The following is a 22,570-nucleotide window of genomic DNA, read 5'->3' as shown; positions in this document are numbered from 1 at the left end:
AATACCAGAAGTTGTGGCCTGAATCCTTTGATCCCACAAAACCCACTGCTCCTAAGACAGTCAGGCCTTCTGATGACCCACCCCAAACTATCTAAAAGAGGTAGTTGGGTAGTTTCGACATCTGATACAAGACATTGGTATTGACATTAAATTACATATCAAATAATCGCAAACAGGAAATTGTATATAATGGTATTGAAAATAAAATAAAAAATGCTGCTCCTTACTCATTTGACTAGGAATTGTTTATTAAAGGTGTGAAAACAAAACAGCAACATCCAATCACTTAATTGCTTAAAACCTATATACACATTATAAATACGTATCACTACATACAACCATTGTTCCTAGTCCTACATGGAACTGTTACTTATTGTTTGGGGCCAGGCAGAGAGGAGAGGATACTGAATGTGCATCCCAAATTTTTACATATACATTTTTGTCATTTAGCAGACGGTCTTATCCAGATCGACTTACTGGATCAATTAGGGTTAAGTACATTGCTCAAGGGCACATCGATACATTTTTCACCTAGTCAGCTTTGGGGTTTCGAACCAGAGACCTTCCGTTAACTGGCCCAACACTCTAAAAAGCTAGGCTACCTTCCAACTCAGTACAGTCATCATGAATATGTGGAGGTGTAACACTGCAACCCAAATGGCACCCTATTCCCTTTATAGTGCACTACTTTTCACCAGAGCCCATGTAGTGCACTACATAGGGCACAAGGTGTCATTTGGGACACAGATTTACACCTCTACAGATTCATGATGACTGTACTGAAGTTTGACTGTAGTAGGACTGAGGCAGATTGTCTCCAAATAATTATCAGAGGGGACAAGAGAACGTTACAGACCTGAAACTGAAACTCAAGAAACAGACAAAACAGCCCATGGTCATTCCGAGTCGTGCAGTAAAAACCGCTCTGATACTCTGTGCACACAGTGTTCTCTGGATTATAAGGCCTTCTTTAACAGTTCTGAATTAGAGCTAAACAAATCCTCATCAACAATTGGTTCCCATGAGAGAAGAGAAGAGGGAGAGCGGGAAAAAAGGTAATCTGGAGTTTCAGTCTGTGATGCAGAAAATACCTCTCTCGCCTCAAACAGGACCACAAGCCTTTAGCTTAAAGTCTCATTTCTTTGTAGTATTATTCTCATGGGAGTATCATCATCCAGTCTTGAGGATACCCCTTAATTTGAAGCTCCTCTACCACTAAGTCAAGATTAGCGAAATATGTTGGTCAGAACAGGTCTGGAACAGAACATGTCAGGGTCTTCCAGACTCAAAATGGTCTGATGCGAGCTTACCGGGTGTGTGTGTGCGTGTGTGTGTGGTGGCCGACTGTGTGAATGTGGTCTCTGTACTGGGTCTGCGCTAGCTGCTCTCCCGAGGGTTCGGCTGCTGCTGTTGGGGGAGGGAGATAGAGGGAGGCATCATTTGGGTCTGGGTGGGGGGCATCATTATGGAGTGGGAGGGGGGCATTAAGATCTGGCTTAGCCCACTGCAGACTGGCGCTTCCAGCACCACCGGCTCCTCACAAACACGCTCCATCTTCACCACTGCTGTCACCCCTCCTCCTATGCCCATGCTTCTGCCCAAACTTCCAACTACGGCCCCACTCAAGATGGACGACTTGTGGGTGCAGTCGATGCAGATGTAGTCCTCCTCCTCAGCCATCTCGCAGGTCACACCCACACACACCTGGTGGAACCACTCGTCACAGCCGCCGTCGCACTGAACCCAGTCCACCTGACAGAGGGAAGAGAGACAAACATACAGGCGATCACACATTCTGCTTAAATCAGGATATAATATCATCAGCTAGTGCTCAGAAAAGGCCATTGCCCTTCAGATTCACAAGCACTATACTTGTAGAGCGTTTCTGTTTTTTAAAGGAATATAGCATTATGTACATGAAGTACGTATAATAAGCATGATATTTGTTGCATTTTACTATGGTGCATTTAAGCCTAATCCAATCCAGTCCCCCTTAAAGTTCTGTAAAGCTGGAGGATATCACCATGCCTCTGATGTGTTCTGAGAGCACATGGATGGGTAGGGCTGGGAGGGTGGTTAGGCTACTCATTGACTTAGTGTCTAATTTACAGTCACTTCCAACAGCACCTAGCTTGTCCTGTTAATACGTTATGTGTAACTCTCTTTAAGGTGTTCCAGTGCTGTTATCAGCTGTTGATATTCAATTGTTCCATGATGCTCACTTCAAAAAGATGTTTGCTTCACAGTGTCAAATATTAACTCGGCATACTTAGCGCTGCATCATAGTCAGCAAACAAAAATACAAAGTGAGACTCAGTTTTCGCTCTGAAGAGCTAATATCATTAAACCTCCTAAAGGAAAGTATTAAAACCTCCCACTACTGTTTGTAAAGGTGATTGTGACATACTAAGAGAGGAAATTGCTGTGGAACAGTTAAAAATGAAACATCTTATTGGCATAAATGTCCAGTGATTTATTTGTAAAAACAGTGTTTCCCAAAATTATGGGTGAATTGTAGAATGAAATGTTGATCTTAATTTAAGAAATTATATACAAACTAATTGAAAACATTATATTAATAAAAATGACAATGTCTAAGAATAGGACCTACTCCTTAGTAAGGACACTAAGATGTAGGTCCTAATTCCATTGACTGAATTTGAAATTTTGCCTATGCATCTCTACTTGTACTTGGGTCAAAAAAGGACACCCTCTCAGGCCACACACTGAACCCATCTCAAGCTCTCACTGACCTCTGTTGCACCCTGTTAACCAATAAACCCTCACACCTATCAATCATCTATGGAAATCATCTGTCAGAACGATTCTGAGTCGCTACATCCTCTCTCAAATGAGCCCCTCTCCCCTGGTCCAAAAATGCTCCTTAGGCTATATTCAAGGTCTGACAACAACTGCAGAAGATGCACTGCCCTCTGCTGGCAAATGGAAGGTCTCAGTCAGTCAGTCTGGATTGGACATTTGAATACCAGGGCAGAAGTCAATCCCTAGGCTGAGGTTGTACCCATAGACACTATAATAGCCCAACTAGGTGTTCTGACCATATTCCTTACACCCCTCCAGTTATTTTGAAATGTGCATCAAGTAGTGTATATTGGAGATAAGGATTGATATACACACACTATAGCTGTGTATATGCTTCTCGTGTCGCTCTCACCTTGTCCTTGCAGGGTCTCATACAGTTCTTGGACGCACAGACAGCGTTCTCATCATTGGAGTCCTCAGCTCCGGACCAGTCGTATTTTGACGGTATATCCAGGATCTTCTTCTCTTTCCTTTTCTCCAGTCCCTCCCTGACAGCCTCAGCCTTGACCACAGCTTTCTCCTTCCTCTTCCTTTCCTTCTCCTCTTTAGCCAGGCGCTTGGCCAGCTGTTTCAGTTCACGGTTCTTATCCGGCTTAAGCTTCTTCTTCTTGGGTTTCCCCAGCGGGTCTAAGAGGCTCCGTTTCGGATCCTTTGAGGACTTGGGGGACCGCATCATGTCTCCGACCCCTGAGACAGCTGCCATGAGAAGCTGGTGCTCCGCCCTCTCCAACTTCCTTTTCCTCTTCTTCTCAGAGTCCTTCATCTTGATCTTCACCGGCTTCTCAAACTGAGAATCCTCATGCTGGGAAGGGAAGATAGGAAAGAGGGATGGACAAAATTGTTCAATCAATAATCTCTACTGAAAGTGCTTTTAAGTCCATTAAGTAGACTTAATCAGGATCCAGGAAACAAGCCTTGGTATCACCCATGTTCAGCTCAGATTCTAACATGTGTTTTCAGCCAGTGACTTTTCTTTACTGGAGCTGCCATCTTGGCCAGGTCTACCTTGACCTCAATGGCTCAACCTGGTTAAATAAAATAACATGCACTAAACAAAAATATAAAACACAACATGCAACAATTTCAAAGATTTTACTGATTTACAAGTTCATATAAGGAAATCAGTCAATTGAAATACATTCATTAGGCCCTAAGCTATGGATTTCACATGTCTGGGAATACAGATGTGTGTTGGTCACAGATACTTAAAACAATAGGTAGGGGGGGTGGATCATAAATCCAGTCAGTATCTGGTGTGACCATTTGCCTAATGCAGCGTGATATCTTTGCATAGTGTTGATCAGGCTGTTGATTGTGGCTTGTGGAATGTTGTCCCACTCCTCTTCAACGGCTGTGCAAAGTTGCTGGACATTGTCGGGAACTGGAACACGCAGTTGTACATGCCGATCCAGAGCATTCCAAACATGCTCAATGGGTGACATGTCTGGTGAGTATGCAGGCCATGGAAGAACAGACATTTTCAGCTTCTAGGATTTTTGTACAAATCCTTGCAACATGGGGGCGTGCATTATCATGCTAAAACATTAGGTTATGGTGGCGGATGAATGGCACGACAATGGGCTTTAAGGATCTCGTCACGGTATCTCTGTTCATTCAAATTAACATTGATAAAAATGCAATTGCGTTCATTGTCCGTAGCTTATGCCTGCCTATAACATATCCCCATCGCCACCATGGGGCACTCTGTTCACAACGTTGACAAAAGCAAACCGCTCTTCCACACAACTCCATTCATGCTGTCTGCCCAATACAGTTGAAACCGGGATTCATCAGTGAAGAGCACATTTCTCCAGCATGCCAGTGGCCATCGAAGGTGAGAATTTGCCCACTGAAGTTGGTTATGAGGCCAAACTGGAGTCAGGACGACAAGCACGAAGATGAGCTTCCCTGAGACAGTTTCTGACAGTTTGTGCAGAAATTATTTGGTTGTGGTAAAGAAATTAGCATTCAATTCTCTGGCAACAGCTCTGGTGGACAGTCCTGCAGACAGCATGCCAATTGCACGCTCCCTCAAAACTTTAGACATCTGTGGCATTGTGATGTGTGACAAAACGACACATTATAGAGTGGCCTTTTATTGTCCCCAGCACTAGGTGCACCTGTGTAATGATCATGCTTTTTAAATCAGCTTCTTGATATGTCACACCTGTCACTTCACATGTTGCGTTTATATTTTTGTTCTGTATAAAAAAATAAGTGTATAAACCAGTGCCTCTCTCCTACCTCCATGACCTGTAGGAACCTCTCCTCAGAGGGAGGGTGTGTGGCCTCCAGAATCCTCCAGATGTGCTGGGTCTCATCCAGGGACACCTCCAGCAGGTCCCCCACCATCATCAGCTCCTCCAGCTGGGCCTTGGCCGGGGGGGACAGATCCAGCACAGGGGGCTCGAGGGAGCGGGGCACCAGGGGCGTCTTCCTGGGTTGCTTCCTGGGGGTGCTCTGGTCTGGAGGGTAGAGGGTGAGAAGGAGTCATCAATCAACCAATGAAACACACATTTTCCACTTCAATATCTACAACATTTATATGTATAGTTTAAGGTTAAGTACCTTGATATTCTCGTTTCTAAATAAAGGCCCCAAAGGCAATACACATAAGGAAACAATGCTCCAGAACAAAATTAATGGATGCAACATTTGTAAGTTACAACTTCATTTTTGGGGCTCCCGAGTGGCGCAGCGGTCTAAGGTACTGCATCTCAGTGCTAGAGGCGTCACTACAAACACTCTGGTTCGAATCCAGGCTGTATCACAACCGGCTGTGATTGGGAGTCCCATAGGGCGGCGCACAATTGGCCCAGGATCGTCCGGGTTTGGCCGGTGTAGGCCGTCATTGTAAATAAGAATTTGTTCTTAAAAAAAACTAGGCAAGTCAGTTAAGTATGACAGATGTGCGTAGCCATGTCTTACTCTGAGGGCAGGACTTGGAGGCAGAGGAGTAGGCGTGTTCAGCACAGAAAGAGGGTGTGGTGGGCCACATGTGACTGACAACTTCCTCCGACTTGACAGGGATCTCCTCATCACAAAACAGGTACGGCTTCACCTCACCTGGGTCCTGACACACACACACACACACACACACACACACACACACACACACACACACACACACACACACACACACACACACACACACACACACACACACGAGAGAGAGAAAGAAAGTGGGGCAGGTGAGGACACAATGCTAGAAAAGCAGGATTTACTAAGTGCTGTGTCTTTGCATGAGATAAATTGAATAGTAATGTTTTACTGGCTTCATTACCACTCCGTCTAAAACATTGCCTATAGAAAACTAGCAGATATACAGTAGTATATGGTTTTATTTTAATTGATTCAACAGGTATTTCTGATATTTTAAAAAAACTCTTGAAGTTTGAGAAGACTCTCCATAGGCCACACCACAGTACCTTCATGTCGTAGCCATATGTTTCCCTGATGTCCTCGTCTGAGTCTGTCTCCTCATCATCGTAGTCGACAGACTGGCGTGGCGACGCTGCCCTGCTGAACCCTGCCTGCTGGAACGTCTGGATGTGACCCTATGGAGAGAACAGATATCACAGTCATTCTGTTACTTCTCATCAATAGCAATATCACTACTGTCATGAAGTTGCCTGGAAATGAACCCCCCATAAATACCAATCCTGTGTACGTAATTCTGTGTGATTATTTAGGTATTTAGTAAATAAATAATTAAGCCAATTTGTGTACTGCTGATTCAACTTGTTAGTTAGGGTTCATGCAGATAACCAAGTACTTACGACAATCAGAATGAGACCGATCGAGGTGACGATTAATAATTGACTGCTATTGATATAAAAGATATTCAGATCTTTAAGAGAGTGGATTCAGGAGATAACCGCTCTACATAAATGAATGCTTCCGTGGTGCCCCAGGTTATTAATGGTTTAATTGTTGCATGGTTTAATTCAATCACGTAATCAATTAAACGTTAGGTAATCGATTTGATAAAATAGCATGTCATAATGTAATCATAGTCAGAGACACGACACTACCGTGGAACCAATCTTTCTGTTTTTCACTCTCTAATGCACTGAACAAACGAGGAGGAAGAGAAGGAGAGTAGGACATGAAAAAAAAACACTTCAGTTTGTTCATCTCTTGACTTACCTTATCCCTAAGCATCTTATTTAGAGGAATGACTGATCATGAGATACATATAGAGAGTTAACAGACAACTTTTTACACTGGACGCCATGTTAGCATCTCCAAACTCACTATACATGGCTCTGAGTACCATACGGCACCATTAATCTCTTACCTGCAGGTCAGGGTTTGCGGCAGCCTTCTGCAGCTCAGCGTTGATAATCTTTTCGGTCTTCTCCCGGGCAGCCTGTTCTACCATCCTCTGACTGAGCACCGACAGCTTGGCCAGGGCCGAGGACAGCTCGTCTGTAGCCAGGGCCTGCCTGGCACGGTCCTGCAAGTAGAGAGGATTTAGATTAATCAATTCCATTAATGAACAGAGATAAGAGTTGAAATAAACAAGATTTAGTTTGATTCAGAATGTATGGCTTTTCACCCTTTCACATACACTTCTTACCATGTTTTGCAGGTAAAACTCCTACCAAACTTAAACCATAAAATAATTGATTCTGAAAACAGGTGTTGAACTCATCCCTACCTGCCAGCCCATGGCCCTCTCCGTCAGGCACTGTAGGGCCTCCCCCTCAGGCAGACGCACCGGCAGCTTCTGGAGGGACACCAGGAGGGACAGGATGGTCTCCAGACGCGGGCGACGCGAGCGCTGGCACAACGGGCACAGGAACTTTGCCTCCTTGCTGTTGCTCTGCCAACCGGCTGTGCCCATGAGCTTCTTCTGAGAGCCCGTTTTCGGTAACGGCACGCAGGCTCCGTGGAACCAGTCCTTGCACAGTTCACACTGCAACATAAACCCGCTGGCGGTCTTACGACACAGACAGAACTTTACCTCCTCGATACGGTCAGACATGGCCATCTTAGCCAGGTTGGCAGCTCGGAGGGAGTGGATGGCCTCAACCTCTTTCTGCTCCTTGGATTTGAATGCCGCTACAACGGTGGCCGGGTCGCAGGCGTCTTCGTAACTCTCGTCTAGGTCACTGAGACCCTCCAGGTCCATACCTCCTCTCTCCTTCTCAAGGAGCTCCTTGACTCGTTTGCGTTTGCCCTTGCTGTTGCCGTAGATACCAATATCCACACGTGGACTAAGGACCTAAGAGGGACAACACACAAGAATAGAGATTAGCAAAGACGCTATCTAACTACCAGTCCTATGATAATATTGGTCCTATTCCAAACTACCTACAGTATAGACAGATGGAATTCACAACAATTTGCGAATGGTGATTCACCAACTTCTGCACCATTCTACATAGCTTAAGCAAATATCTCATATTGCACTCTAGGGTCAGCATAGTCTGAAAAGGGCTGCTTGGTTGGGAAAAAAATATTTCAAACCACCATCTCAGCAACATACTCATCCATGCCTTCTCAGTGCCTAGGTACAGTCCAGCCCAGGGTATTATGACTTACCTGTAGCAGGGTGTAGGTGGAGTTCTTCTTGAGGAAGGTGCGTGCGGTCCTCTCCCTCCAGGCGCGGGCCGAGGCCACCTGGGATTCGACCTGGGGCAGGGGGTCCAGCCGGACGGGGATGGAGCGACCTCTCGCTAGCAGGCTCTCCAGCTGCTCCAGGTATGCATAGTTACTGCCAGTCTGGAGGGAGTGAAACACACAGGGGAAACATAGGGGGAAATTAATAAAAAGTGATGCATACCATAGTATCACCCTTGCCATTCATCATTATTACAAAATTACAAACTTAACTGGTAACAACCACCATGTTTCCATCCAACTATTTTTATGCAGTAAAGTGCCTGTCGGATAAAAAATATCTAATAATCATGACAGGCCTGATGGAAACAGTATAAATCGCCAGTAAACTTTCCAAATGTCGACAGAAAAAAAACACAGGGGATAATTGTTTTGTCGGTGAAATAGATAAATAGGACAAATGCAGTGGAAACGCTTTGATGTGGATTTGTTGATGGTATACGCATGTTGCAGTAAATAATATGGTTGTGTGTTTCCTCCCAGTATGTCTTGGAAAAGCATTCACACTGCACAGTTTATTAGGCTACAGACTAAATAAGTTATAATGAACTTCACAGGGTGGTGAAAGTGCACAGTGATGAGGAGCTTGTTGCTTCTTCCCAATAAATATTGAGGGTTAATTTTATGCTGGTGACATGATCGGTGCTTAGCTATCAAATAAAAATGATCTTGCTCTTATCAATAATCTCATCATGAAGCCTACCCTCTGCTCTGTATCTGCGAGCTGTTGACTAGAGCACAAGTGCCAAGACCAGATTGGGCAAATTTGTTGTTTATCGCACACTTTGCGGCAAAACCATCGACAGAGTTAAAAAATGGGATGGAAACACATCGTACGTCTGTTTTTTTCAAGCAGCACAGCTTTAAATTCACAAGAAAGAGACCTCTGCTGGTAAAATGTACATAGTTTTTGGTGTGAATATTAGAATATTTGCTTGAAAATGTTATTTTTTTATTTCCAATTTCGTGATATCCAAATTGGCAGTTGCAGTCTTGTCCAATTGCTGCAACTCCCGTATGGACTCGGGAGAGGCGAAGGTCGAGAGCCATGATCGTTCTGCCCCTGAACAAGGCAGTTAACCCACAGTTCCTAGGCCGTCATTGAAAATGAGAATGTGTTCTTAACCTGTTTAGGATAGGGGGCAGTATTTTCACGGCCGGATAAAAAACGTACCCGATTTAATCTGGTTATTACTCCTGCCCAGAAACTAGAATATGCATATAATTGTTTGATTTGGATAGAAAACACCCTAAAGTTCCTAAAACTGTTTGAATGGTGTCTGTGAGTATAACAGAACTCATATGGCAGGCCAAAACCTGAGAAGATTCCATGCAGGAAGTGGCCTGTCTGACAAGTTGTTGTTCATCTTGGCTCTTTTTATTGAAGACTGAGGATCTTTGCTATAATGTGACACTTCCTACGGCTCCCATAGGCTCTCAGAGCCCGGGAAAAAGCTGAACGATATCGAGGCAGCCTCTGGCTGAAACACTTTATCGCGTTTGGCAAGTGGCCGATCAGAGAACTATGGGCTTAGGCGCGTGCCAGAAGTCGACCCCATGCTTTATTTTCTTTCGTCTGTTTACCTAAACGCAGATTCCCGGTCGGAATATTATCGCTTTTTTATGAGAAAAATGGCATAAAAATTGATTTTAAACAGCGGTTGACATGCTTCGAAGTACGGTAATGGAATATTTTGAATTTTTTTGTCACGAATTGCGCCATGCTCGTTACCCTTATTTACCCTTTCGGATAGTGTCTTGAACGCACGAACAAAACGCCGCTATTTGGATATAACAATGGATTATTTGGGACCAAACAAACATTTGTTATTGAAGTAGAAGTCCTGGGAGTGCATTCTGACGAAGACAGCAAAGGTAATAATATTTTTCTTATAGTAAATCTGACTTTGGTGAGTGCTAAACTTGCTGGGTGTCTAAATAGCTAGCCCTGTGATGCCGGGCTATCTACTGAGAATATTGCAAAATGTGCTTTCACCGAAAAGCTATTTTAAAATCGGACATATCGAGTGCATAGAGGAGTTCTGTATCTATAATTCTTAAAATAATTGTTATGATTTTTGTGAACGTTTATCGTGAGTAATTTAGTAAATTCACTGGCAGTGTTCGGTGGGAATGCTAGTCACATGCTAGTCACATGCTAATGTAAAAAGCTGTTTTTTGATATAAATATGAACTTGATTGAACAAAACATGCATGTATTGTATAACATAATGTCCTAGGGTTGTCATCTGATGAAGATCATCAAAGGTTAGTGCTGCATTTAGCTGTGGTTTGGGTTTATGTGACATTATATGCTAGCTTGAAAAATGGGTGTCTGATTATTTCTGGCTGGGTACTCTGCTGACATAATCTAATGTTTTGCTTTCGTTGTAAAGCCTTTTTGAAATCGGACAGTGTGGTTAGATTAACGAGAGTCTTGTCTTTAAAATGGTGTAAAATAGTCATATGTTTGAGAAATTGAAGAAATAGCATTTCTAAGGTATTTGAATAACGCGCCACAGGATTTCACTGGCTGTTACGTAGGTGGGAGGATTTCGTCCCACTGGCCCTGGAGAAGTTAAACATCTCCAATCCAAAATTAAATCTAGAACCGGCTTCCTGTTTCACAACAAAGCCTCCTTCACTCACGCTGCCAAACATACCCTCGTAAAACGGACTATCCTACCGATCCACGACTTCGTCGATGTCATTTACAAAATAGCCTGCAACTCTCTACTCAGCAAACTGGATGCAATCTATCACAGTGCCATCCGTTTTGTCACCAAAGCACCATATACTACCCACCACTGCGACCTGTATGCTCTCGTCGGCTGGCCCTCGCTACATATTCGTCGCCAGACCCACTGGCTCCAGGTCATCTATAATTCTTTGCTAGGTAAAGCTCCGCCTTATCTCAGCTCACTGGTCACCATAACAACACCAACCCGTAGCACACGCTCCAGCAGGTATCTCTCACTGGTCATCCCCAAAGCCAACACCTCCTTTGGCCACCTTTCCTTCCAGTTCTCTGCTGCCAATGACTGGAACGAATTGCAAATTTCTTTAAAAAAAAATTTTTTTTATAAAAAATGACAAAATTACAAAAAATTAAGTTGGAGACTCATCTCCCTCACTAACTTTAAGCATCAGCAAGCTGTACACAGCCCATCTGTAAATAGCCCATTCAACTACCTACCTCATCCCCATATTGTTTTTATTTACTTTTTTTTCTTTTGCACATCATCATCTGCACATCTATCACGCCAGTGTTAGTTTGCTAAATTGAAATTACTTCGCTACTACGGCCTATTTATTGCCTTACCTCCTTACGCCATTTGCACACACTGTATATAGACTTTCTATTGTGTTATTGACTGTACGTTTGTTTATTCCATGTGTAACTCTGTTGTTTGTGTCGCACTGCTTTGCTTTATCTTGGCCAGGTTGCAGTTGTAAGTGAGAACTTGTTCTCAACTGGACTACCTGGTTACATAAAGGTGAAATAAATAAAATAAATAACCCGGAGGAAACAACGTATAGCTGGCGACCAAACCCAGACGCTATAGCGCGATGGGACAAGGAAATCCCGGGCGGCCAAACCCTGCCCTAACGACGCTGGGCCAATTGTGCGCCGCCACATGGTTCTCCCGGTCACGGCCAGCTGTGACACAGCCTGGGATCAAACACAGGGCTGAAGTGACGCCTCAAGCACTGCAATGCAGTTCCTTAGACCGCTACACCACTTGCTTACAAATCTTTCGACAAATTGATGGAAACCTAGCTGACGTAAGCATCTAACAAATGAGCAAGCCGTTCCATTGCGTATAAATAGAGCCGAGCGCATCACAGACAAATATTTAGAGATGCCTGCCTATACTGTAGCTACATCTGTATCACATCACAAATTGAATCTAAACTCATCAGTAATTACCGTGTGACGCGACACTACCTGAATGGCATCCACCTTGGCACTCCACTCCTTGGCCTTGTGCAGAGCCTCTCGGAGGGCCAGAACGTTGGGCAGGTAGGCCGGGATGTTCCTGGCCTCTACCACAATGCTCTCCAGGGTTAGCATGCTGTGCCGAGGCCTGGGGGAGGAGAGACAAGAAATAATGGATTTAGAGAAATTCATCTCACAGGCATCCTTTGATGCAATATGCTAAACAGGAATTGGGTCACAAATGTTTTGAAACCGAGTGAAACTACCTGAACTTGTCCAGTAAGAAGACCAATTTGTTAAACATTTTTGCGATGGTGTACACTATTGAACACGACCCAAGCATATGACACCAAAGCTATAGGCAGGTGACTTAAGAACAGCATTATCAAATTTGCATTTACCTGGCCTGTAAGGCAGATGAGAGAACTGTCCTACAGATATGTAATGTGCAGCTTCATCATTACCTGGCCTGTAAGGCAGATGAGAGAACTGTCCTACAGGTATGTAATGTGGATCTTATTCGCATTTACCTGGCTTGTAAGGCAGAAGAGAACTGTCCTATAGGTATGTAATGTGCAGCTTCATCATTACCTGGCCAGTAAGGCAGATGAGAGAACTGTCCTATCGGTATGTAATGTGCATCTTCATCTTACCTGGCCTGTAAGGCTGATGAGAACTGTCCTATAGGTATGTAATGTGCATCTTCATCTTACCTGGCCTGTAGGCATGCGCGGGCCTTGTCCTCCCATCTCTCTGACACAGTGAGTATCTCCTGCAACTCAGTCATGGCCTTCTCCACAGCATGGTGTGGTGCCAGCCCCACCCCAGAGTCTATCAGCCGCTTCATCAGCTCCAGGGTCACCCGGTGGGGCTCTGCCAGCATCATACGCACCTAATCATAACAAAACGTTTCAATTGAATATTATTCCTCTCCCAGAAAACAATTTTAGACTGCTGAAGAAACCACACAAACAAACACTACACTAATGGTAAAACAGGTAAAACATTACACTAATGTACAATAATATCATCAGTCATCACCTCATCCAGCCAGCGGGCCTGCTGCAGCTCCTGTTTGAGCCTGGGCAGCTCAGGTAGTTCCACATCCAGACCTCCACCCAGGTCTAGCAGGGCCTGCAGCTTGGACGAGTCAGGTAGCTCGTCAGCCAGGGCTACCTGGGCTCTCTCATGGAAGTCCTCCACGTTCTCTAGTAACTCCTGGGGGAGGGAGAGATGAAGAATATGGTGTTATATACTAACAATGAAGGATTACTAATCAACGAATACTGGTTTGGGGACAGGTCAACTTCAGTGATGTAATACAAATGGAGTAGGATGTCAGTGGAGGAGAATTACTGTACATCTTTTAATAATGGCCAGTGACTATTAGGTTTGGGACTTACTTTGACCTGTCGAGCGTGTCCGATGACACAGGGCAGTTTGAACAGCTGCTCTACAAAGACTTTCAGCTCCTCCACTGTCAGCTTGTTACGAGTCCTGCTGCTCTCTGGACGCTGCCTGGTACTGGAATACAGATAGATATACTTTGAGTTGGTTTATTACGTACAGGTAGGGGTATAAACGTTAAAATGGTGCTTTAGGTTATGTCCCGATGTGCTACCCTTCTCCCAAAGTGCACACTAGCACACTCTCCCGCACAGATTCTTTTGCACCGATCCAATGTTTTTAATTCCATGGTGTGGAGTGTGCAAGTACACAATTCAGGAGAAGAGAACAGGGACATAAACTTCAGTGTGACATAACAGCAGTGTGTGTGTGTGTGTGTGTGTGTGTGTGTGTGTGTGTGTGTGTGTGTGTGTGTGTGTGTGTATATATCTTGTACTCCACGGACCTGTGTCTCTGCTTGCGGCTGAGCAGTAGCTGGGCCACAGAGGAGCAGGTTTCGGCCTCCTTGACCATTTCTCTGAGCCGACGGAACAGACTGTTCTCTGGGTACTTCCTGTCCTCTGCATCCTCCAGAAGAACCTTCAACTCTATCAGGTCTGACAAAGGGAGAGGGACAGTGACACAGACAGGAGAGAAAGAAAGATAAGAATAGAGGAGAGAGCAACATGAGGCATGGGGAATCGTAGTACAATTGTTCTAATATTGTGCAGAGTATTTCCGCCTTTACAGTATAGAAAGTCCACCTACCTTTCTTGTTCTTGTGGTCAGCAGCTAAAGCCTCAGTGACCCGCTTGGCCCAGGTGTCATAGGACTGGGCTCTGGACTTCACCCCATACAGCATGGAGGGAAACTCCTCCAGATCATACCGGTAGCTGGAATAGAAAGAGACAGAGGAGCATCAGCACCTATTTAATATTGATTGCGCTATGGGGTTAGTGACCCAGATTAAACCTATTCATAAATTAAAAAACTACTTTCAGTGGAGATGAGATTTATTCTGGGCCAGTGAAACTACATCTTGTTAGACTTCAGTGCAGCTTTTGACATTCTCGATCATAGTCTGCTGCTGGAAAAACTTGTGTTATGGCTTTATACCCCCTGCTATAATGTGGATAAAGAGTTACTTGTCTAACAGAACACAGAGGGTCTTCTTTAATGGAAGCCTATCAAATACACTGCTCAAAAAAATAAAGGGAACACTAAAATAACACATCCTAGATCTGAATGAATGAAATAATCTTATTAAATACTTTTTTCTTGACATAGTTGAATGTGCTGACAACAAAAATCACACAAAAATAATCAATGGAAATCCAATTTATCAACCCATGGAGGTCTGATTTGGAGTCACACTCAAAATTAAAGTGGAAAACCACACTACAGGCTGATCCAACTTTGATGTAATGTCCTTAAAACAAGTCAAAATGAGGCTCAGTAATGTGTGTGGCCTCCACGTGCCTGTATGACCTCCCTACAATGCCTGGGCATGCTCCTGATGAGGTGGCGGATGGTCTCCTGAGGGATCTCCTCCCAGACCTGGACTAAAGCATCCGCCAACTCCTGGACAGTCTGTGGTGCAACGTGGCGTTGGTGGATGGAGCGAGACATGATGTCCCAGATGTGCTCAATTGGATTCAGGTCTGGGGAACGGGCGGGCCAGTCCATAGCATCAATGCCTTCCTCTCGCAGGAACTGCTGACACACTCCAGCCACATGAGGTCTAGCATTGTCTTGCATTAGGAGGAACCCAGGGCCAACCGCACCAGCATATGGTCTCACAAGGGGTCTGAGGATCTCATCTCGGTACCTAATGGCAGTCAGGCTACCTCTGGCGAGCACATGGAGGACTGTGCGGCCCCCCAAAGAAATGCCACCCTACACCATGACTGACCCACCGCCAAACCGGTCATGCTGGAGGATGTTGCAGGCAGCAGAACGTTCTCCACGGCGTCTCCAGACTCTGTCACATGTGCCCAGTGTGAACCTGCTTTCATCTGTGAAGAGCACAGGGCGCCAGTGGCGAATTTGCCAATCTCTGGCAAATGACAAACGTCCTGCACGGTGTTGGGCTGTAAGCATAACCCCAACCTGTGGACGTCTGGCCCTCATACCACCCTCATGGAGTCTGTTTCTGACCGTTTGAGCAGACACATGCACATTTATGGCCTGCTGGAGGTCATTTTGCAGGGCTCTGGCAGTGCTCTTCCTGCTCCTCCTTGCACAAAGGCGGAGGTAGCGGTCCTGCTGCTGGGTTGTTGCCCTCCTACGGCCTCCTCCATGTCTCCTGATGTACTGGCCTGCCTCCTGGTAGCGCCTCCATGCTCTGGACACTACGCTGACAGACACAGCAAACCTTCTTGCCACAGCTCGCATTGATGTGCCATCCTGGATGAGCTGCACTACCTGAGCCACTTGTGTGGGTTGTAGACTCAGTCTCATGCTACCACTAGAGTGAAAGCACCGCCAGCATTCAAAAGTGACCAAAACATCAGCCAGGAAGCATAGGAACTGAGAAGTGGTCTGTGGTCACCACCTGCAGAACCACTCCTTTATTGGGGGTGTCTTGCTAATTGCCTATAATTTCCACCTGTTGTCCATTCCATTTGCACAACAGCATGTGAAATTTATTGTCAATCAGTGTTGCTTCCAAAGTGGAGAGTTTGATTTCACAGAAGTGTGATTGACTTGGAGTTACATTGTGTTGTTTAAGTGTTCCCTTTATTTTTTTGAGCAGTGTATAATCCAGTTAGAATCAGGAATTCTCCAGGGTAGCTGTTTAGGCCCCTTGCTTTTTCAATTTTTACTAACGACATGCTACTGACTGAGTAAAGCCAGAGTTTCTATGTATGCGGATGACCTGACACTTTACACATCAGCGACTGAAATGACTGCAACACTTAACAATGAGCTATAGTTAGTTTCAGAGTGGGTGGCAAGTAATAAGTTAGTCCTAAATATTAGAAAAACTAAAAGTACTGTATTTGGAACAAAACACTTACTAAACCATAAACCTCAAATAAATAATGTGGAAATTGAGCAAGTTGAGATGATTAATCTGCTTGGAGTAACACTAGATTGTAAACTGTCATGGTCAAAACATATTGATGCAGTAGTAGCTAAGATGGGGGGAATTCTGTCTTTAATAAAGCGATGCTCAGCCTTTCTTAACAACACTATCAACAAGGCAGGTCCTACAGGCCCTAGTTTTGTCACACCTTGACTACTGTTCAGTCATGTGGTCAGGTGCCACAAAAAAGGACTTAGGAAAATTGCAATTGGCTCAGAACAGGGCAGCATGGCTGGCCCTTGGATGTACACAGAGAGCTAATATTAATAATATGCATGTCAATCTCTCCTGGCTGAAAGTGGAGGAGAGATTGACTTCATCACTACTTTTATTTATGAGAGGTATTGACACGTTGAATGCACCGAGCTGTCTGTCTAAACTACTGGCACACAGCTCAGACACCCATGCATACCCCACAAGACATGCCACAAGAGGTCTCCTCACAGTCCCAAAGTCCAGAACAGAATATGGGAGGCACACAGTACTACAGAGCCATGACTACATGGAACTCTATTCCAAATCAAGTAACTGATGCAAGCATTAAAATTAGATTAAAAAACAGAAAAAACAACTTATGAAACATCAGGGACTGTGAAGCAACACAAAATTGGCACAGACACACAAACACGATAACATTCACATGGATTTAGTACTGTAGATATGTGGTAGTGGTGGAGTAGGGGCCTGAGGGCACAGTGTGTTGTGAAATCTGTGAAAATATTGTAGTGTTTTAAAATTGTATAAACTGCCTTAACCTGTTGGGGGTAGGGGGCAGTATTTACATGGCCGGATAAAAAAACGTACCGATTTAATCTGGTTATTACTACTGCCCAGAAACTAGAATATGCATATAATTATTGGCTTTGGATAGAAAACACCCTAAAGTTTCTAAAACTGTTTGAATGGTGTCTGTGAGTATAACAGAACTCATATGGCAGGTAAAAACCTGAGAAGATTCTGTACAGGAAGTGCCCTCTCTGACTATTCCTTGAGCTTCTTGACTCTGTTTATTGAAGACTGAGGGTCTTTGCTGTAACGTGACACTTCCTACGGCTCCCATAGGCTCTCAGAAGGCGGGAAAAAGCTGAATGATGTAATTCCAGCCACTGGCTGAAAAACATTAGCGCTTTTGGCAAGTGCTCTATCAGAGGACAATGGGCTGAGGCGCGTGCACGAGTCGACCCCATGTTTTTATTTTCTTTCGTCTTTGAACCTAAACACGCTTTCCCGGTCGGAATATTATCGCTTTTTTACAAGAAAAATTGCATAAAAATTGATTTTAAACAGCGGTTGACATGCTTCGAAGTACGGTAATGGAATATTTAGAAATGTTTTGTCACGAAATGCGTCGTGCGCGTCACCCTTCTTTACCATTCGGATAGTGTCTTGAACGCACGAACAAAACAGAGGATATTTGAACATAACTATGGATTATTTTGAACCAAACCAACATTTGTTATTGAAGTAGAAGTCCTGGGAGTGCATTCTGATGAAGACAGCAAAGGTAATAACATTTTTCTTATAGTAAATCTGATTTTGGTGAGCGCTAAACTTGGTGGGTGTCTAAATAGCTAGCCCTGTGATGCCGGGCTATCTACTGAGAATATTGCAAAATGTGCTTTCACCGAAAAGCTATTTTAAATCGGACATAGCGAGTGCATAGAGGATTTCTGTGTCTATAATTCTTAAAATAATTGTTATGTTTTTTGTGAACGTTTATCGTGAGTAATTTAGTAAATTCCCCGTAAGTTTGCGGGGGGTATGCTAGTTCTGACCGTCACATGCTAATGTAAAAAGCTGGTTTTTGATATAAATATGAACTTGATTGAACAAAACATGCATGTATTGTATAACATAATGTCCTAGGAGTGTCATCTGATGAAGATCATCAAAGGTTAGTGCTGCATTTAGCTGTGGTTTGGGTTTATGTGATATTATATGCTAGCTTGAAAAATGGGTGTCTGATTATTTCTGGCTGGGTACTCTGCTGACATAATCTAATGTTTTGCTTTCGTTGTAAAGCCTTTTTGAAATCGGACAGTGTGGTTAGATTAACGAGAGTCTTTAAAATGGTGTAAAATAGTCATATGTTTGAGAAATTGAAGTAATAGCATTTGTAAGGTATTTGAATAACGCGCCACGGGATTCAACTGGCTGTTGAGTAGGTGGGACGATTTCGTCCCGCCGACCCTAGAGAGGTTAATGGTTGTAGCTATCAATTTTCCTATTAAAGATAAACTTCTCCTTAATGCAACCGCTGTGTCAGATTTCAAAAAGGCTTTACGGCGAAAGCACACCATGCGATAATCTGAGTAGAGCGCTATGCCACCAAAACAAGCCAAACAGATACCCGCCAAGTTGTGGAGTCAACAAAAGTCAGAAATAGCGTTATAAATATTCACTTGCCTTTTGATCTTCATCAGAAAGCACTCCCAAAAATCCCAGTTCCACAATAAATGGTCATTATGTTCGAGAAAGTTAATCTTTATGTCCAAATACCTCCTTTTTGTTTGCGCGTTTAGTTCACTAATCCAAATGCACAAAGCGCGGGCACTAAGTCCAGACGAAAAGTCAAAGTTCCATTAATGTTTGTAGAAACATGTCAAACAATGTTTCTAATCAATCCTTAGGATGTTTTTATCATAAATATTCAATGTTTCAACCGGACAATACTGTTTTCCTTAGAAAGGAAAGGGAACGGAGCTCGCGCTCACACGCGATAAACAACTCATGGCTTTCAGCTGAGCCACTTACTCTGACTGGTCTTATTCGCTCCCCTTTCACAATAGAAGCCTGAAACAACTTTCTAAAGACTGTTGACATCCACTGGAAGCCTTAGGAAGTGTAATCTGACCCCATTTACACTGGATATTGGATAGGCAATCACTTGAAAAACTACAAACCTCAGATTTCCCATTTCCTGGTTGGATTTTTCTCAGATTTTTGCCTGCCATATGAGTTCTGTTATACTCACAGACATTATTTGAACAGTTTTCGAAACTTTAGAGTTTTCTATCCAAATCTACTAATTATATGCATATTCTAGCTTCTGCGCCTGAGTAACAGGCAGTTTACTCTGGGCACCTTATTCATCCAAGCTACTCAATACTGCCCCCCATTCCCAAAGAAGTTAAGAATCACCCACGTTAACAAACTTATTTCATTTCAAACTTTACATATAGGCTACTTATCGTAATGAATGATAAGTGATTGATTGGTATGGTCGGTGTCTATAATTTTTGGCTTATTGTCCCAGCTCTACTACGGAGAGAGGGTTGGTTTTTGGGTGGGTGAGTGGGTTGGTTTTTGGGTGAGTGAATAAATTAATTTAAGGAGTTACAAGTGTCTCTGGTGAGAAGGAATGGATGGATGGATGAATGAAGTAGAGGAGTTATGAACTCTACTGCTCAGAAGCCTCCATAAGAGCCCACTGATTAATGATAGTAGTTTTACCTGTCAATGCATCAGTGAGGACTTGGATGTATTTGTATTTATTATGGATCCCCATTAGTTCCTGCCAAAGCAGCAGCTACTCTTCCTGGGGTCCAGCAAAATTAACCTCTCTAGGGTTGGCGGGACGAAATCGTCCCACCTACTCAACAGCCAGTTGAATCCCGTGGCGCGTTATTCAAATACCTTACAAATGCTATTACTTCAATTTCTCAAACATATGACTATTTTACACAATTTTAAAGACAAGACTCTCGTTAATCTAACCACACTGTCCGATTTCAAAAAGGCTTTACAACGAAAGCAAAACATTAGATTATGTCAGCAGAGTACCCAGCCAGAAATAATCAGACACCCATTTTTCAAGCTAGCATATAATGTCACATAAACCCAAACCACAGCTAAATGCAGCACTAACCTTTGATGATCTTCATCAGATGACAACCCTAGGACATTATGTTATACAATACATGCATGTTTTGTTCAATCAAGTTCATATTTATATCAAAAACCAGCTTTTTACATTAGCATGTGACGTTCAGAACTAGCATACCCCCCGCAAACTTACGGGGAATTTACTAAATTACTCACGATAAACGTTCACAAAAAACATAACAATTATTTTAACCTGTTGGGGCTAGGGGGCAGTATTTTCACGGCTGGATAAAAAAACGTACCCGATTTAATCTGGTTACTAATCCTACCCAGTAACTAGAATATGCATATACTTATTATATATGGATAGAAAACACCCTAAAGTTTCTAAAACTGTTTGAATGGTGTCTGTGAGTATAACAGAACTCATTTGGCAGGCAAAACCCTGAGACATTTTCTGACAGGAAGTGGATACCTGATGTGTTGAATTACCTTTAAGCCTATGCTATTGAAACACACAGGGGTTGATTAATGTTTTGGCACTTCCTATTGCTTCCACGAGATGTCACCAGCCTTTACAAAGTGTTTTGAGTCTTTTACTGTGAGATCTGACCGAACAAGAGCCTTGGAACGGTGATGGCCGATTAGACTCTGGCGCGCGAGTTCATGTTGGGTACCCTCGTTCCAATACGTTATAAAAGAGAATGCATTCGTCCACCTTGAATAATATTCATGTTCTGGTTAAAAAAGGCACTAATGATTTATGCTATACAACGTTTGACATGTTTGAACGAACGTAAATATATTTTTTCCCCTCGTTCATGACGAGAAGTCCGGCTGGCTTAGATCATGTGCTAACAACACGGAGCTTTTTGGACATAAATGATGAGCTTTTTTGAACAAAACTACATTCGTTATGGACCTGTGATACCTGGAAGTGACATCTGATGAAGAGAATCAAAGGTAATGGATTATTTACATAGTATTTCCGATTTTAGATCTCTCCAACATGGCCGTTTGTCTGTATAGCAAAGCGTATTTTTCTGGGCGCAGTGCTCAGATTATTGCAAAGTATGATTTCCCAGTAAGGTTATTTTTAAATCTGGCAAGTTGATTGCGTTCAAGAGATGTAAATCTATAATTCTTTAAATGACAATATAATATTTTACCAATGTTTTCTAATTTTAATTATTTAATTTGTGGTGCTGACTTGACTGCCGGTTATTGGAGGGAAACGATTTCCTGAACATCAACGCCATAGTAAACCGCTGTTTTTGGATATAAATATGAACTTGATAGAACTAAAAATGCATTTATTGTCTAACATAATGTCCTAGGAGTGTCATCTGATGGAGATTGTTAAAGGTTAGTGCATCATTTTAGCTGGTTTTATGGTTTTGGTGATGCCTGTCTTTGAATTGACAAAACATTACACACAGCTATTGTCAATGTACTCTCCTAACATAATCTAACTTTATGCTTTCGCCGTAAAACCTTTTTGAAATCGGACAACGTGGTTAGATTAAGGAGATGTTTATCTTTCAAAGGGTGTTAGATAGTTGTATGTTTGAAAAATTTGAATTTTGACATTTATTTGGTTTCAAATTTGCCGCTCTTGAAATGCACCTGCTGTTGATAGGGTGCACCACGGGTGGCACGCTAGCGTCCCACATAGCCCCAAGAACTTAAGAATTATAGATACAGAACTCCTCTATGCACTCGCTATGTCCGATTTAAAATAGCTTTTCGGTGAAAGCACATTTTGCAATATTCTCAGTAGATAGCCCGGCATCACAGGGCTAGCTATTTAGACACCCACCAAGTTTAGCGCTCACCAAAATCAGATTTACTATAAGAAAAATGTTATTACCTTTGCTGTC

General features: G+C 43.2%; 1 protein-coding gene across 7 annotated transcripts in view; it reads right to left on the bottom strand.

Moving 5' to 3' along the window:
- Positions 1 to 227: 227 nt before the first annotated feature.
- Positions 228 to 22,570, bottom strand: part of LOC106575952 (lysine-specific demethylase 5A) — a 49,611-nt gene continuing 27,268 nt past the window's right edge. For 6 of the 7 annotated variants that reach the window (XM_014152718.2, XM_014152719.2, XM_014152720.2 and 3 more), the window contains exons 16-29: positions 14,546 to 14,670; positions 14,244 to 14,394; positions 13,795 to 13,915; positions 13,433 to 13,609; positions 13,105 to 13,283; positions 12,383 to 12,539; positions 8,374 to 8,553; positions 7,487 to 8,053; positions 7,124 to 7,282; positions 6,252 to 6,380; positions 5,752 to 5,896; positions 5,068 to 5,288; positions 3,176 to 3,625; positions 228 to 1,752 (exon numbers count right to left, since the gene is read on the bottom strand). In XM_014152718.2, coding sequence (XP_014008193.1) covers positions 1,378 to 1,752; positions 3,176 to 3,625; positions 5,068 to 5,288; positions 5,752 to 5,896; positions 6,252 to 6,380; positions 7,124 to 7,282; positions 7,487 to 8,053; positions 8,374 to 8,553; positions 12,383 to 12,539; positions 13,105 to 13,283; positions 13,433 to 13,609; positions 13,795 to 13,915; positions 14,244 to 14,394; positions 14,546 to 14,670 — 3,136 coding nt within the window. In that variant the 3' untranslated portion in view covers positions 228 to 1,377. The remainder of the gene's footprint in view (positions 1,753 to 3,175; positions 3,626 to 5,067; positions 5,289 to 5,751; positions 5,897 to 6,251; positions 6,381 to 7,123; positions 7,283 to 7,486; positions 8,054 to 8,373; positions 8,554 to 12,382; positions 12,540 to 13,104; positions 13,284 to 13,432; positions 13,610 to 13,794; positions 13,916 to 14,243; positions 14,395 to 14,545; positions 14,671 to 22,570) is intronic. The other variant, XM_014152722.2, reaches the window with a different exon arrangement.

This window comes from Salmo salar, chromosome ssa17 (genome assembly GCF_905237065.1).
Source record: "Salmo salar chromosome ssa17, Ssal_v3.1, whole genome shotgun sequence".
Taxonomy (NCBI): Eukaryota; Metazoa; Chordata; class Actinopteri; order Salmoniformes; family Salmonidae; genus Salmo; species Salmo salar.
This window is presented reverse-complemented; position numbering and strand designations above follow the sequence as displayed.